Here is a 17,948-nt window from a genome sequence, read left to right on the forward strand (position 1 = left end):
CGTCATTCCTGTGACCCCATCAGAGCCATAGCACAGAAAACAAGACGGGGTCACAGCATAGACGGCACAGGTCAAAGGTCAGCTGCGAAAGACAAGAGGATGTGCAATGACTGTTGGGCAAAACGTAGACACCTTGTTCTCACTCTGGCTTTCTGCTTCTGCCACCTCTTCTACATCAGTTTCTATGATTGGAAAGAATTGGATTGCAAGGAAGTGTGGCCTTTTCCCACCTAAGTCATCAAATATTCACTACATGGTTTAACTTCACTTTGAGAAAAGTAAATCATTGCCAGCAGTGAAGAAAAACAGAACCTAAGCTCCCTCTTTTTATTGCCTTATTAGTAGTTACTATGTGACAATTTGACATATGTTTAATTTTTTAACATTCTACATTCCACCAAAGTTATTTGATTGAGTGAGGCATAATTTATGTTGTTGTCATCTTAGCTAATGTACTTTCTAACCACGTAATACCAGCTCAGTGTAGCCACCTGTCATCTGGGCAATAATGATGCAAGCGGAGCTGCATTCCTAACTGAGATTTGTCCAGCATTTTAATCATGGCCTCTGTCATAGCAGGAGGACAGCGAATAAATGAAAGGGAAAGTAAAAACAATGGAAACGCACAGCATCGCAATGTGAAATTCATTGTTGCGGCCGCGATGCAGTTGCCATGGCCACCTGCAGGGTGGATGGAAGCAGGAGACTTAATAACTCATCGCAGGGAGGGGAAGCTGAGGTGATGTGTAGGATATGAGCTTGTTCAATTAATCAAGCTCTTTCTTACTTCTTTCTTTCTCCTTTCTTCTCTGACTCCCTCCTTCCTTTGCGCTCTCGTGCTTTCTCTCTGTCTCATTCGTGCGCTCTAGCTAATTAACATTCAACTATGTCTCCAGTGGGTGAAACATGAAATGAGTGTGTGTGTGTGTGTTCTCCCTGTGGGCTACACCACCATTCCTCTCCATGTTCAATCATTTCTCCTGTGGATTTTCATTTGGCTAGCCAGCGCCCAAGGCCAAGTGCGCAGCTTATGGTTCTACAATACACGCTAATGCATGAACACACACAGAAAAGCCTTTAGTTTCGTAGCAGTTCACATTATCTCTAATAGAACATTTAGTCTGTTTTTGTTATTTTTTATGAATAAGATGGAAACTAATGAAACACTTCACTCATAAATATCTGAATGCTTTTCTGATTAGACAGAGCAGAAAAGAAGTATTCCTCATTTTTTTCTGTCCCTTTTTTTTGACCAAGTTGTCACACTATTAAGCAAACACTGAAACTGAAAACATTCACTCGTTTACATAGTGATAAACTTTTTTTCCTCTTGTTTTCAGGATTGTGTGTCGGCTAAATGATGCAACAGGTTACAGAGTGCAGGAGGCTCAGGTGGAAGTGTGTGTCAGAGACTGTAGTCACCCCGACTACAAAACAGTCTCAAGCAAGGCCTTCACTTTTGTGGTAAATGTTGTTGATGTATATTACAACTGTGTTTTTGGATGATTGTAACACATGTATTTGGCAGCCACAGTCCAGTCGATAAGTGATGCTTAACTTGCTCGGCCTCTGTCTGTGTCCCTCTTTAGTCCCCATATTTTTCACGAGTCCATCCTTCCACCGGGCCGCTATCTGGAGGAACAAGGATCACTATTGATGGCAGTCATCTCAACGCGGGCAGCGCTGTGTCTGTGAAGATTGGACTTCACCCCTGCCGTTTCGAGAGGTGAGTTAATCCAGAGTGCTTGGAGTATCTACAGTATGTTCTTTTAGTTCAAGTGTTTCAACCTGAAGATTTTTTGGGGGGGCAGTTTACAACAAAGTCACAGAACTCTTGTTTATGTAAGGTTTTTATAGAGGCTGATTTTTCTAAGAAAATGACAGTTTAAATTTGTGTTGTGCTGCTGTGGAGGCAGGGGACCATGTTGATTAAAGCTCTCCAAACAGTGAAGAGGAACCATTTGGCCTTACCGTTTCAAGATGTTGTAACAAATGTTTGCAGATTTACTACTGATTTACTGGGTTAAAGTGTAGCTGTTTTATTTCTGCTCTTTAGACAAATAATAGCCATGTAATGCAGAATATTTTGCCTACATCTGCTACTGTTTTTTGCCAACTTTTCCCACCGTTTGCTGCGTTTAGTAATTGTAGTTATTCCCTGTTTTTAATGTATGACATTCTTCCCTGGTCAGTGCCTTCGATTTGTGCAGGACTAGCAAAAGCAGCGAGTAACAGGATGACCTGCAGTGCTGTAATTCCCAGCAGGATGACAGTGTAGCCTTTCCCAGTGAAGCCGATATCGTTGTTCACTTCTGCTGTGGATGGCTTAAGTGCATGGCCCACATTTTCTCAAAGATATGACTATAATTTAAAAGGAATGATATGGTGTTGCTGGTAATTGGTAACTTACATTTTGCTGCTTTGAACCGATGTTTGAAATATGTAATTTTTCTCCCACCTTTTTAGTTTTTGGAATGATCTTTCTCTGCTATCTTCACTTGTCACTCAGTCTGCAAGAGGTTGTGTTTGGATTTCAAGGAGAGGAGACATTGATCCAATTTGATATGACTCTAATTCCCCTAGCCAAGAACTCCATTGTTTCTTTGAGTCTCTTGCTGGCAGACTCACAAAAAACTGGGCTCTGAACTAAATCCAATCATGTATGGTGTCTGGCAGATGGCACAAGAAAACATCACAGAAAAGATTGTTAGTTCCCTAAAACAATCGCATATATACTGAAAAGGTTTATCTGATGGAAGCTTCCTTATGGAGGTTATGTTTGTCAGATAGGAAGTGGTATAGGAATACTCCTTGTTTCCACTTTTCTTGTTTCTTTGCTTTAGAGTGGTATTTTTTTATTGTAGTGGTTCCGTTCTCTTAGGCAACAAGTGACAGGTTAAACTAATAAGCTTGGACCCATCAAGTTCTTTTTATATCATATCAAAAGCAAAAGTAGAGGCCAATTTAAAGCTCTGTAGCACATCCCGAGAAAGGTGAACATAATAGTCTTGGCCTTTCATTCACTGAGCAGCAATAACCTTTATGGCCAAAGTAATGAACTGGTTGAGTCTATCTCTTTAATGTGTCTTTGTATTCAGTGGGGCCTCTGCTTTAATCAAAACCTATTTACCCCGAGTCACTCATCCTCTTATCTCCCTGTGCAACCCCTTTTCTTTCCTTTTTCCTTTCTGTGTCCCCTTCTGGCTTCTTTTGTGTGGCCGCAACCTTGTCAAAAATACGTACGCGGCACCACTGGCACTCTTGACAGTGACAGCGTTGTGAAAACTGTTTCCATGGAAACACAGCACTAGTGGAATGTGAAAAACCTTTTTTTTTCTTTTTTCTTTTTTCCATTCGTCCTTCAGTTTTTCCCGTCTGTCTTCATCCCCTCTTCAGCAGCATTTCCCTCTGAGGACCCTGTAAAAGGAAATAAAATAAAATTTCCTCCTGGGACAAAGACTCCCAATATGTCCGTTCTTGTTCAGTTGCCAAACCCCACCCGAAATCCCAGTAAAGACGCAAAAATGGATTTTTGTTCTTTCATCTTCTCCATCTTCTGTTTTATGTGGATTTTATTTCCACAGCGGATAGTGGGGGAGGATCTGTGTACAGATCAGCTTGCTCTTCTCATGTTCAAAATTTCATACTGTCCCACCTGCCTCCGTGTCTGCACCACTCATACGCGCAACCTTTTGCACATTCTTTGAGTGCTTTGTAGGGCGTTGGCAGACGTCGACTGACACAAAAAGCATACTTACACCCCGAGTAAGTGTTAATCTTCTGCCTGTGAACAGCATTTATATGGAAATTCACAAACCCTCTACACAGTACACTTGATCAACACACTGTGCACGTACACAGGTATGCCCACATAGGTTGCCATCCCCACCGCTTCTCTTCCAGCAGTGTCTTCCCTCGATGGGGAGGGGAAAGTGGAATGAGCCAGTGGAGTGGAGCACAAAGTTTCTGGCAGCAGCGCAAAGTTTCACAGCAGGTCACAGCTGGCTGGCTGTCTGCAAGGGAGGGAGTTACATCACACAGAGAGACAACCAGCCTGATCTGCCACTTCAGATCTGTTAGCCAGAGAAAGCAAAGGAGGGAAGGAGAGACGGACAGAGAGAGGGAGAGTGTGAGGGCTTTGAAGTACAACAGTGTATGATTCAGGCTGACGAAACCAGGGCTGGACAGACTGAAAGATGTTGGCCTTGTGGATGTATGACAGTCACCGCCGTGTCTGTGTTACAAGTAATTAAAAGGATGAACAAGAGTTTCCTTCCTGTGTAATTGTGTTTTTCTGTTTGGGGTGCCTAAAAACTCATTGTTTCCAGGAACTATTAGTATTAATCTTTAACTCAATCACTATGAGACACACCTTAGCATGTGACTTCCTTTTCTCTTGTCTTCTCTTATATCTCCCTCACTTTCAGGCGGAGCGCCAAGGAGATAGTATGTGTAACCCCAGCAGGCCAGGCCACGGGCCAGACACCTGTCATGGTGGACATAAATGCTGCTGAGCTGAGAAACCCAGAGGTCAAGTTCAGCTACACAGAAGATCCTACTATCCTGAAGATCGAGCCTGACTGGAGTATCGCCAGGTAAGGAACCAATCAGAGCTTTTCCCTGTGCTGCTTCCAGGACAACATAGTTGAACATTTTGGATTCATGTTTGTCTTTTTGTTTTTGTTTTTCTGTGTTGTATAGAAGAGCAAAGACAATGCAGTCTTATATTTGAGTTATCAATTAATTCTCATTGTTTACATAGTGTCTTCCAACCCTGAAGGTGATAAACACTGAATATTTTAGAGCACTTGTTAGAAAATGGAGGTGTATTGTCATGAGTTACTGTATTTTTAATGTTTTGCTCACTCGTTCATATGGCGAACTATCAAACATTCACTGTATAATGCATCAGCATATCATGTGATGATTTCCTTATCTATAATTTATATCAATACAGTGTTTTATCTGCAATTCTGCTTGATGAACCTAGAGCTACAGAACAAAACAAATACAAACGCATGAATACATTATTAATCACCGGTGATGACTAGAGCAAATTATTGGCTTTTTTTCAACTACTCTGAAATGTGAACTTTGTGGAGAGCGTATTCCCTCACCGTTGTCACACTTGTTTGACTTTTCTAAACATATTATTTATTCAGTTTATCTTTATGTTTCTAAAGCAAATCTTTGAGAGCAGGAACAGCAGTCAAGGAGACTCCTGATGCAGTGCTGCTAGTTGATGAGCTGCAGCAGAGATGTATCTGTAAATATTACTTGACTTACTGAAATGAGTCTACATAGCCACAGGAAGATTTCCTCTTCAAACACAAGCTGTGTTGTGGAGAGAGAGGGGGGAAAAAAGCGTCCACATGCTAATGGGCTTACTAGCATGACCTAGAAACTCCCGTACTTCTCAGCTGAGAAATGAAGCCAGCAAACACACCAAAACACACTCACACTGTTGACTCTCTCATTTACTTCAAACGTACTGTAGTGGTTCCAATTATTTTGTCACATGTGTAAGTTTTGGTAGGTGTTTTCCTGCTGCTTTAATTAAAATGACTAAATAAAAGTTCATTTACAGCTCTGAAAACATGTTCAAAAGTAAATCCTGAATGAAAAACCAATAAACATTGCATCTCATAATCTAAACACAGTTGCTCCAAGATGCTCAGCAAGTTAAATAATGTTCGCCTTTCGTTCAGATTTGTCAGTATTAAGTTGTTTTTCAAAAGTAACTGTACTTTGTGCAGACAGTTCACATAAAAAGCTTTTCAGGATAAGGCATAGTAAATTATCTTATATCTCAGATATTTATTTTGAAGTATCAGCTCTTACTCCACTTCTTACTTCTAAATCTTTCATCATGTGAAACAGGTGTGAGTGGAAAAGGAGTCTAATTTGGAGTGGAATGAATGAAAGGTTGAGGATAGGAGAAGGCACTGTCGTCAGCCTTGGGGCTAAATAACCTTAACAATCGGCTTGTGTTTGGTGTTTCAGTCAATGCTCCCAGAGTAGCAATCGCATGCTTCTCTGGGCCATTTGTGTTTTTCATTTTTTTATTTTTTTATTTATCAAGCTATGCTGTCACTGTGTCCCCTTTGGTGACCCTCTTCCTGGAGCTCTTGCAAAGAGTGCTCATTCTCACAAATTTGACTACAGAGTTTTTTGTTCTCACTCTTTCAGGAGGAGTTTCTTGGATTAACCGCACACATACATGGCTTTGTAGCAGTTGCAGGACACTACAGGATGTTTACACAGAGTAGGACAGTGTACACAGTACATCATGTAGTTTGCACTATATCTATGGAAATGATGATCCTCATAGAAATAGTCTTACCGCAGACGGACTTTTTTGCGTTGCCTTATACCTCGACAACAGAATTTTCTGTTCTTCCATCAACACGTGAAACTAACTGTAAAACATAAAAATAACTTTGCCCACTTTTTACAGCAGACACTGTTCAGCCTCATTTAGTACCTTTAAGTCTCTGAAAAGCGGTAAACTTTCTCGCCTCAGGCAGTTTTCTCGTCCTCCTAGCTCCTCAAGCCCCATCACCCTCTGAGGGATAGTGTTACTTCAGGCCCTGAGACTGCCCTCACCTCCATACCTGCACTTGCTTCCTGTTCAACAGTTTCACTTAAACAGTGCTGTGGCACTTCTTTTTTTTGAGTCCTAGCCTTTTGCAAAATGTGTGAAATATGATTGAGTATATGATTTGTATTTTTATGCGTGTGTCTTTGTGTACACACAATAGCTGTGTTTTGCTTCTCTACTCCAGCTTTCTATGCTAGTTGTATACTAACTTATTTAGCTCCTGTCAGAACACCTCACATCAGATAAAGTTCAGCATCGCAGGCCAGCAGAGGCTGACGAGAAGGCATTGTAGGGGAATAGGCCCCACACCCGTATTAGCTATGTCTCTACTATTCAGCGTCACATAGATCTGAATAGGTCACAGGTGTAAAGGTTACAGAAAATGTCAGATCACTGACACTGTTGCTTTGCCATGTATATCTCATACCGCTTTGCAGTTTCGGTACACTCTGATAACGTCCCCTGGGTCTCAGGCTGGTATTGGGAGGCCAGAAGCTTCAGGTTCTCATGTGTAATGCTACAAAGTTACTTGTTCTTTACTGCAGCCTGTGTAGCTGTTTAAACACACTTTGAACATCAGAGAAATCATTTCCTTAAAGTCAGCCTCCATGATTAAGTGAGTGAAAGACTACAGCAGGAGTGACTATGTGGCAAATGGCGAATCACCAACTGGAGGGCACTCTTTGCTCCCACAGAGAATGTATTATATTTTTATTGGTTGTTTGTTTTCTCCTTTTGTCTTGATTAACTTTATGTTCATCTTTCTTTTCTTTTTTTTTTTTTAGTGGAGGAACCAAATTGACCATTACTGGAACTAATCTGGCCACCATCAAGGAGCCGAAAATGAGAGCCAAGTACGGAGCTGCCAAGTCGGAAAATGTGAGTGCTTGCACACCTGTAAACACTTTATTTCACATTATAAATGCATTGATTGGACAAGTAAGGTGGACTAAAGCCCATATAGACTGCAGGTCTCTCATTCACACTGTCTTGATGCTGGCTCCCTCTCCTTATCCATGAAAAAAAGGTGATAACGCGCGCACACACACTCCTGGGACACAGACTCACACACCTGACCCATCGGTCAACCAGCCAAGGGCCCATTTTCTGTTTGTTTTTGATGTTGAATTTCCTTTTAGCAGTTTAACCTTTGAAATGTCAACCAGCAATAAAGTAGCTCTGGCAAATCCCCCTCTCTTCACCTAGCACCATGGGGCTTAGCTAACCTTTTTCCCACTCCCACTCTTAGCTAAAAGTAAAAATATCCATTGTTGTTCCCTTGTCTCACCTCTCTGCAACCATTTTTATTTTTCTTGGTTAATGCATCTATTGATCTATAAAAACAGTTGTGCTTTATGTCTTGCCTCCAGCTTCAGTATGCGTCATATGGCACATAATGCATGGCTATGACATGCTGCGTTATCAGCAAAGGTCTCTCTTGCTGTATTGTGTTATCAGCTCCAGGTTGACCTCTCCAGATTCTCTGCCATTACAGTCTAATTTGTTCTACGGTGACTGATTTAAGTGTCGTGCCCCGCGGCAAATTTCCAGATGATATCAACACTGATTACAACACTGATGTTATTAAACCAGCCTCTTCCTCATTATGTTATTACTGAGACACTTAATCACTCACACCATATACCTGTGTTTTAGCTCTTATAAATATTATTGATTACGCTTGAATTAACATATGTTTTATTCAAAGATTAAAACAATTACCTGTTTTAATTTCATTCCAAAATGGCATTTTAAACAAAGTAGAAAGGTTGTTAAATAGGAAATAAATCACCCTCTCAATCTGAACTTCTTCTCATTTTCTTTGGTCTTTTCTCCTTTTACTTTTTTCCTCCTGCATTCCTAATTTATTCATCACCTGTCCCCACTCTATGTTCTCTTACCAGAATTGTACGGTCCTCAACAACACCGTAATGGTGTGTCTGGCGCCCTCTGTGGCTGGATCTGACAAGGGCTTCTCGGATGTGGGCAGCAGTCCTGATGAGATTGGCTTTGTCATGGATGACGTGCGCTCTTTGCTGGTGGTAAACGAGACTTTTAGCTACCACCCGGACCCTGTGTTTGAACCTCTGAGCCCCACCGGCATGCTGGAGCTGAAGCCCAGCTCACCACTCATACTCAAGGTAAATTGCCTTGTGCTCTTAGCATTGATCTGTTTTGGCCTTGTTCAGCCTGACTTTACTTTACATCCATCACATTCTTTGTCTTTTTATTCTTGACTTTGCTCTTGACTTTTTTTTTTCTTTTTTCCACTAAACCCTTTGTCTTCTTTATGCCTCTTTTTGTTCTTGAGTCATTCTAATAATGTTTTCTATCTTGTTTTAGCCTCATCGGTCTCTTCTTGCATCACTTTCTTTGTGCCTGTGTCTCCTCTTTCACATAGTTTACCTGGAATGGGTGGAGAAATATGTTATGAATTGAGTTTGTAATTATTTAGTATTAAAGCTTTTTACGAAAGGTTACCCTTTAAAGGTGAGGGATTAATGTGCCCATATCCCAGGACTCGAGGATAAAAGGTTAGTTGAGTGCTGGCATTCACTTGACATACAAGAAAACAGTAACGGCAGATACATGTAGCAGTGTGCTAGTAATATCGAGTATTGTCAACAGTGTTAACAAATCAATCTCTCAAATAGATATTGAAAAAATATAACCAGATGCCTCCCAGTCAGCTTCCAGTGCAGCTGATAAGACACTGATGTGCATTTGAGGTGATTTGCTCCAGACATTTCTGTATAGGCTCTTCCCTTTCGCCTTTTTCTCGCGTTTCTTTCAACACGTCGTTCTTTTACATGTGTCAGCTTCGAGAGATGTGATTTCTCCACCTGCTGTCTCCATTGGGTTTTAGAGACATTTTTTAAAAAAAAAGAGTTGCTTTTAAGTTGCTTTTCAAAATCAGTTGCAAAGGGAAATAATGTTTATAAAGTGGGCCCATGCATTGCTGTGCCACCTGCGCAGATTTTATACGATAACTTCTAAAGAGAGACTTCATAGACATGTTTACTCTAAGCCATAGAGGCAGCGCGCATTTGAATCCAGAGCGAATTTACCCCTCCCACTTATGCTGCCTTTTGTCATGTCACCTCTCCCCTTGAACTTCAAAGGCTTTCAGGAACGAGGGAGGAAATTATCACGCAATTTCATGGAAAACTAAAACCTTTTTTCTCTCAGCCAATCTGGGTGGAGTTTTAGAATTAAGACTCATGAGTCTCTCCTCTGTAACTTTAAATATCACCATAATGAAATGCTCTGATTGCCTTGCCATGCTCCTGGTTAAAAAAGGAAAAAAAAAGCTGCAGAAATAAGCTGCAAAGAAATGGCATCCTATTAAATAATTGCAGACAAATTAGAAGTCCATCAAAACTTTCCAGCAATTAATTCTCCCTCTTTGGAAAGCATGGAGAGCATGAGGAAGGGTAGGTGAAGATGGCACAGAAGCAAACAGAGATTTATTTACTGGACTCAATACTTTTAATGCAACCAACACATTTTTTTTGAGTCTTTCGACAGCTCGCTGTGATGTAAGCCCTCAGCTGAATCAATGAAAAAACACCACGAGTGTTAGTGTGTTAGATTAAAGGAAAACAGGTTGGGACCTCACAAAAATCACAGTAATAGTCATATTTGCAGACAGTTTAACTCGTGATTTTAGTTGGTTTCTCTGAGAGGTATTATCTGGCAGCATCAGAAGTGCTGTTGCTATGGTTACCTACATTTTACAGCACCTTGCACATCGGGCAGTGGATGAACTGTTGACATATACCTCGGAGCCAATCAGAGACAAGTGTTTGTTTTACCGTGGTCATGGCTCCAACTATGTTGCTTTTGTATAGTTTCTCTGTTTATATCAACCACCATAGACTTGACTGTGTGTAAGTAACATAAGTGTGTCTGTTTCCAGGGTCGTAACCTAATTCCTGCAGCCCCAGGAAATGCTAAGCTGAACTACACAGTGCTGATCGGGGAGACGCCCTGCATTCTCACCCTGTCTGAGAGCCAGCTGCTCTGCGAATGGCCTAATCTGACCGGAGAACACAAAGTCACTGTGAGTGAAACTTCAGGTCTATCTACATTTCTGTAATGTTTTCCGTTTGCGCGCTGTGTCTCTCTCTTCCACCCCTGACTTATCACAATCTGAGCAGATCACTGTGTCATTCAGGTTTAAGGATTTGGCTTTACAAAACCTGAACATCATCTCTCTCTAAGTTATATTGATCCTGTGTTAAATAGTACCTGTTATTTCATCAACCTGCTTCATTTAGGGTTTTTTTTGTAATTCATTCCATTGCTGGTGCATCTGGCTTTCACATTTCTCCTATTTTCCGCTGCAGCCCCTGTTCCCTCTGCTGTTTCCACTGTGCCTATTCATCACCCTTCTTTAATGTCAATCCACTTCCTGCCTTTTTATTCATTCATCTCATTCTTTCTTCCCCACCCATCAGACTTAAATCTCTTCAATTACTCTAGATTTCCTTTACCCATTCATATAGCTGCAAGCAGATGAACACACGTATCCCTTCTCTTATACGCTGGCAGCATTTGCAACTGTATTTATGTCTTAGAGGCTTTTGATCAGTCTGGTTTTGGCTGGTATCCTCCTTCAGATTTCAATAGTATTGATATTCAATAGAAACCAAAAAATGCCTAGTGGGTGTGATAGGTCTGTCTATTTTTACCCTCCTCTATTTGCTATTTCATAGACTTAAGCCAGTTAAAGATGAAATAAAAGGAGGATAAAGAAGAGGAAAAGAAACCTATCCAAATGTTGTTGGGTTTTTAAATTCCCATTTTCTGTCAGCAAGGTGTGTGTGTGTGTGTGTGTGTGTGTGTGTGTGTGTGTGTGTGTGTGTGTGTGTGTGTGTGTGTGTGTGTGTGTGTGTGTGTGTGTGTGTGTGTGTGTGTGTGTGTGTGTGTGTCTAAAGCTATATGTTCTTTTGCTCATTCCCAAAAAATTGTCTCAAAGCACAGATATGACAGACATGTAAAGAGTTTTGGGGGATTTTAGCCTGCCCTTGGCTTTACTTAGCACAACTTGATTTGCCAACATAAAATTTGAAATACATTTTAATTGTATCGTAGGGCTAAAATCATCATGTGGGATACATTTGTGATTGTTTCAGTTACACAGTGCGAGAGTCATACATAGCTCCTCAAACCTGTAACACAGCTAATTTATTTCTTAGCTGATAAAAAGAAAAGTAGTTTGCAGCATCTCTCTTTCACATACTGTCCCAACCAATCTGCTTTTGTTCTGAGTAAGTGTGTGCTGTCTTTCATGCGCCTGCTCTCCAGGCAAAATAGTATACTCCTCTGAATGTGTCTATTTCGTAGGTGCGTGTTGGAGGCTTTGAATACTCACCAGGGACACTGCAGATCTACTCAGACAGCCTTCTCACCCTGCCTGCCATCATTGGTATTGGAGGAGGAGGTGGACTGCTCCTGCTGGTTATCATTGTGGTTTTGATTGCTTATAAGAGGAAGTCGCGGGATGCCGACCGCACTCTAAAGCGATTACAGCTGCAGATGGACAACCTGGAGTCTAGGGTGGCCCTTGAGTGCAAGGAAGGTGAGTCCAAACAAAACCTGTGTGTCAGGGGTGTGATGCTAGCCACTCAAAACGAGAAAACCCACTTTTATTATGTTGGTATTTCCTTGTTTCTTTCTATTTCTCTTCCCACATACTTCTCTCATCTTTCTTCACAAATAACTCCCATGCCCCCAAATCTCTCCCACACTGCAGCTTACCTAAAAAGCTGAACAACTTCCATTCAGTAGTCCTATCCATTTCTCTCTCCCGCTCTCTATTTCCCCCTCACTCTCACTGCCAACTGTCCCTCCGCTGTTAGGTGGCAGCGGTGCGTGTGTGTGTGTGTGTGTGTGTATGCGCGAGCTTGGGTATTGGTGTGTTTCCAGAGGACTACTTTGATCTGAGCCAGCCACCAGATGTTGGCTCTCCACCCCATGAGAGAGCTGCCTGGCTGGCCTCGCTACCATCCACACTGAGAGGGGGAGGGCTAGATGGAGGTTAGATAGAGACAGGGCACAGAAGTGTGAGATTGTAAGGAAGGAGTGGTTTGGCAACTGCTGAACCGGGGGGAGAGATGGAGAGAAACTTACACACCAATACATTAGCATATATTCATTTGGCTGGAGACGGCATGGATTGAGTGAGAAGCTGCTGATGCTGTTGTGGGTTTGTCTGGCAGGAGAGAGAGAAAAGCAGATGGGGAGAAAGGGAAGGGGAATACTGATAACTCTGATCATTGCAATGCGTTTGAATTTGAGATCACTTCACTTGTTGCATTTCTTTAGTGAATGTCAAATATAGTAGGTATGTCATAAATTTATTGTTACTCATTCCACTGACTTGTTGTGCTTTTATTAAATATAAAAATATAAATTTTCATTCAGAGGTCAGTTGCATTTTTATAGTGTCAAGGGAGATTTAATACCACACCTGAATATCTGGATAAAGTACATGTGGCCAAGTTGCATTGTGGGTCATGTAGGAGCCAGGTCTTAATGTAAAAAAGGAAAAAAAACAAAAAAAAGATTGGTACGCAATAGCTTTATTTATGCTGATTTATGATAATTGATTTACTGTGGCCACAACCTGGGATTATCTGATTAGTTTCCTTGAGTCTTAACTGTCAGTCATCTGTTCAGAGGATGATTTTGTGGTTTGTTTTTTTCCTTTGCGTGCTATTCCTTCATCTCACCCGATGCTCGCATCTTTACATCCTGCTCTTTTGCAACTACCTCCAATCACACAGACCTAAACTCACATTGCAGGTCATACTGTGATTGGCTGGAGTGTGTAGAAGTGAGTCCATGTGCCCTGACCCCGTCTGTCCCTCTCTGTCAGTACTGTCTGGAAGACAAGAGGGCAGATTTGGAGTGGGAGGAGAGTGAGGGAGATAAATATGGCAAACAAGTCATGGGAGTAGATGGGAGGCAGAAGAAGAAGAAATGGACAGGAAGATTATGCAAGGGGTGGGAAAATGAAGAGAAAAGAAATATCGGAGAACAAATTTCAAAATGGAGAGAGTGTGTGCTTGGATGGGAAGATGGAGGATGCTAGATAAATATGTAGTGGCAGACGGAGCTGGGTGGACAAATAAGAGGACAACATGGAGAGAAGGGACTATTTGAGATGAATAAGGAATGATGGAAATAAAGTCCTTCTATCAAGAAAGGCTTAGCCAGGAGATCAACTAAAACATTATAGGCTTGCAAAGAGAGTTGTGTAGAATAATGCTGAGAGGTGGAGAAGGAAACTAAACGGATAAATGAGAGAAAGATGGAAGGATGTAGTTAAGAGGAGGTAACCATAAGGGGGAGAAAGGTGACCTCTAAGATGTCACTTTGAAAGGAGGAAGGGAGGGAGAAAAGAGATTAGAAGAGAGGGACAGGGTGACACAAGCCATCTGTTAGTCTGGGCTTTGCTTCGTTATTTGTTTGAGTTGTGTTTCCATGTGTTAGTGTATTTTGGATGATGCTATATGGCGCACACACACACACACACAGAGCTGTGCTAATAGAACCATATAGCTGTATATTTTCTACCTCAAGGGAGTTTTATGTTTATAAAATAGATTGGGGCAGTCCACCAAAACCATTAGCTGTATACACTATTGTATGTGATGTGTGAGAGAATGGATTTGATCCCATATTTTCCCTCTAGATGTGGCTCGTGAAGCCAGTGGAGTATACAGAATGGGGTCAGAACACACACTTTGTGGGAATGGAAAAAGTGTGAAAACATTGACATGTGCGTTCACATAAATCATCTGGGCACAAGGTTATGTGTTCAGCTGTGGGGTACAACAGAAAAACTGTGTGTGTGTGTGGGTGTGTGCGGGAATACAAGCATGAGAGGTGGCGGTGTATAATGTGTGTGTACTCACAGGCTTGCCATGTGTGCAACTGCATCCTGAACTCCCCTCCAGCCACTGAGCAGCTCCAGAATACTTTCTCTATCAGCCATCTCTCCCTCTCTCTTTCTTTGCACTCTTAGCACAGAGTGATCCCATAAGGCTGCTTTTCACTGCTGCTCTTTGAGACACCTCCACCTTCTCTTCATATCATCCATGTTCCTTTTTTCTGTTCCTCCTCAGGAATGTTTCCAAACATCAGATTGATGGCATGACAAGCCAAGATCTTAAGTGTGATTATTTTGAAAACTATGGTTCTCTTTTCTGCATGTTTTTTCCCCAATTTCTGACTATTTAAAAATATAAATTGAAAGTATTTAACATAGTAATAAACACCTTTAAATCTTTAATGCCCAGCTTTACCCCTTAGTAGTTTTTTTGTTTGTTTTTTATCGTTTTTATCCTATTCGACCCCATCCAGTACTTAATAAATACCAATCAGAATGTCTCAGTTTTCCAGGAAAATGCTTCCGCAATGTTTTTGCAGATGAACAGATGTATTTTACATCTATTAAGCAGTGGTTGTTTTGGGATATATAAGAAAGAAGTGTGACAAGTCATAGTCATTAAGTGTGTTTAAATGAGCCCTTTGTGTTGTGCTAGTGCTGACAATGCTAAACACTGCACAGAGCACCACTTCCAACCAAATGTGTCATCAAAATCAACTAAACAGTCTTGTATATGGCAGTCTGCTCTTTATTACATCTTGAGAAATGTGTCTCTCTTTTGGAACTTAAAATACATTTGTAAGCATTTCCCGTTTCTTTTCTCAGCCTTTGCAGAATTGCAGACGGACATCCATGAGCTCACTCAGGAGCTGGATGGAGCAGGAATCCCCTTCCTGGACTACCGCACCTATGCCATGAGGGTCCTCTTTCCTGGGATTGAGGACCACCCTGTTCTCAAGGAGATGGAGGTACGGGTCAGTAGAGAGCACCCTGCACACACACAAACACAGGATGAGGGAATGTTTCATAGATTTCATGTAGGTGAGATTTGAAAATCATGTTAGAGGTAGGCAATCTGAATCCAAACCTTCTAAAACTTCTAAAGATATCAGACAGAAGGGTTCAAGTCCAAACTCTCAGGACAAACTCTAGTTTTGTGGCTGTTTTGAGGGGCAATGTCTGAGCTCCACTAAGACTCCGCACAAGTGATAGATTGCCTCTACAGTACTGAACCTGTTTGAGGCTCCTGAAAAAGCAGTGTTCACATGTTCAATAAAACACACTCCGCTCTACTATTGTTCGTTTCTCAAGAGGAAACACTCTATTACTAACATGAACTCAAGCGCTGTGGACACTGTAATGCAAGGTGCACCTGTACCACTGTCATTTCTCTGTACATTACAGTATCACGCACGCATTTACCTGGAAAATGCATGCATGGTGCACTGACATGCACATAAGGTTATGACTACAGAGACAAGCTTTAGAGGAATTCACTATCTGCTTGTGCTATCAACTGTATTCCAAAGGGATAGTGTAGCGCAACATTGGATTTTCATTTGGATGGCCCAGGCAATCACAAGCCACAATAGTGCGCTAGCAGGCAGATCAATTTCTTATTACTGCCTAAGGCTCACATTCTTACTTCAAGCCTCACTTTCTTTACCTGAGAAGGGGAGGCCTGCCAGTTACGTTGAGAGGAAAAGAGGGAAAAGGGATGACAGTGAGGGTTGTAGGATAGAGAGAACTGGTTCAACAGTAGGCAGGTTTTCAAAGCTGCAATGTGCCGTTTCCTACATGCATGTGGAAAATATAAGAGTATTGACATGATTATGCATGGAGAGAAAATAGAGCACATGTGGCTCTTTATTCATGTCATTTGATAAATCCTGTTTTAAAACATACTCATGAATCCATTGCACAGCTATAACTCAAAACCAGTTCATCATATTTTCAATCTTTTCAAGTCCCTTTATCTAATTTTCCCCTATATCGCTATCTTTGATCTTTCTTTACTCTTTTCTACCAACCTTCTACCTTCCCTTTCCTTCTTCGTTGTCTTCTTCTCCTCTGTGAATTGTATGCTTCCTTAAACCTACCATGATCACCTCCATTCACTTTATCTTCTCCTTGTCCAACAATTGACTGCCTCTTTTTTTCTTTATTCAACACTCCTTCTTCTCCCAATTCTCCTTCCCCTTCATCACCTCTGTCCCCTTCTCCTTCAGGTACCCGCCAATGTGGAGAAGGCCCTGACGTTGTTTGGCCAGCTACTCACCAAAAAGCACTTTCTGTTGACCTTCATTCGCACATTGGAAGCACAGAGGTCCTTCTCTATGCGAGACAGGGGCAACGTGGCCTCCCTCATCATGACAGCACTGCAAGGAGAGATGGAGTATGCCACCGGTGTCCTCAAACAGCTCCTGTCTGACCTCATTGACAAAAACCTGGAAAGCAAGAACCACCCAAAGCTCTTACTCAGGAGGTACAAAAAGCAGGAAATAAGAAGGGGAGGGAAAGGGCTAAAACCTGGCTTTGGGGAAAAAAACATGCCACACGTGCACCAGTTAGTTGCAGGTTCGGGTTTGAGGAAATGCATTTGTGCGTGTGTGTTTTCAGGTATTTTTCCTTTTTCTTATATTCGCTGTGTTGGGATGTTCTTGACAGGAAGCACCCTAACAAAAAACCCCTGACTAATTATATTAAATTCAACAAAAAATAAGGGAAAAAAGTAGTGTTAATTTTTCATTTCGTCATGTCAGTGCTGCTGCACATTCAAATAATCCACGTAATTAGACCTGTTGTAGCATTAAAAAGGGAAGAGGAGAACATGAACATATATTCTTTGTCAGAGTATCGAGTGATGTATTTTTTCAGTTTGCGGCTGAAGTTATGAGGGAGGAAGGCAGGGGACAGTGACTGCAGCTTTTAGAGGCCTGTGTGACGTTACCTCCTCTCTATTTCTCAACCCTGTCCCTGTCAGAGAGGATTACACCCCTGAGCACACATACAGTCCCACTGGAGCCACAGTCAGACATACTGCTCTCTCATTTCTCACAAACACACAGAGAAAGATGAAGAGGGGGGGGAAGTACAAGAGATGCAGGGGATGCAAAGAGGGAGAGGAGGATTTACAAGAGTTGGTGTGAAGAGTAAAGAGAGAAGGATTTGGTAGGGAAAGGGGAAAGTAAGAAACAGGGGAAGGCAAAAATGAGATGTGAAAAGGGAAAAGGTAGCAAGATAAAAGTGGCTGAAGTAAAAGAAGGTAGTGAAATAGTGATTGACAGAAAAAGAGGGCAAGTGGCTGGAGGGAGACTTGAGCTACAAGGAAATTGATGAAGGGTGAAACATATAGAGGAGAGATGGTAAAGAGGGAGAAAGAACAGGGAAGGGTAGTACAGAGCAGATAGGCAGAGGGAGAAAAGAGAAGGAAAATGAGCTACTGCT

The 17,948-nt window shown here is 41.7% G+C and overlaps 1 protein-coding gene across 4 annotated transcripts in view; it reads left to right on the forward strand.

Moving 5' to 3' along the window:
- plxna1b (plexin A1b) overlaps positions 1-17,948 on the forward strand; it is a 185,316-nt gene that overhangs the window by 152,468 nt on the left and 14,900 nt on the right. For 2 of the 4 annotated variants that reach the window (XM_026168467.1, XM_026168469.1), the window contains exons 14-22: positions 1,341-1,464; positions 1,590-1,726; positions 4,428-4,595; positions 7,387-7,480; positions 8,506-8,742; positions 10,521-10,664; positions 11,951-12,185; positions 15,327-15,475; positions 16,730-16,986. In XM_026168467.1, coding sequence (XP_026024252.1) covers positions 1,341-1,464; positions 1,590-1,726; positions 4,428-4,595; positions 7,387-7,480; positions 8,506-8,742; positions 10,521-10,664; positions 11,951-12,185; positions 15,327-15,475; positions 16,730-16,986 — 1,545 coding nt within the window. The remainder of the gene's footprint in view (positions 1-1,340; positions 1,465-1,589; positions 1,727-4,427; positions 4,596-7,386; positions 7,481-8,505; positions 8,743-10,520; positions 10,665-11,950; positions 12,186-15,326; positions 15,476-16,729; positions 16,987-17,948) is intronic. The other 2 variants (XM_026168468.1, XM_026168470.1) reach the window with 1 other exon arrangement.

This window comes from Astatotilapia calliptera, chromosome 5 (assembly GCF_900246225.1).
Source record: "Astatotilapia calliptera chromosome 5, fAstCal1.2, whole genome shotgun sequence".
NCBI classification, from domain to species: domain Eukaryota; kingdom Metazoa; phylum Chordata; class Actinopteri; order Cichliformes; family Cichlidae; genus Astatotilapia; species Astatotilapia calliptera.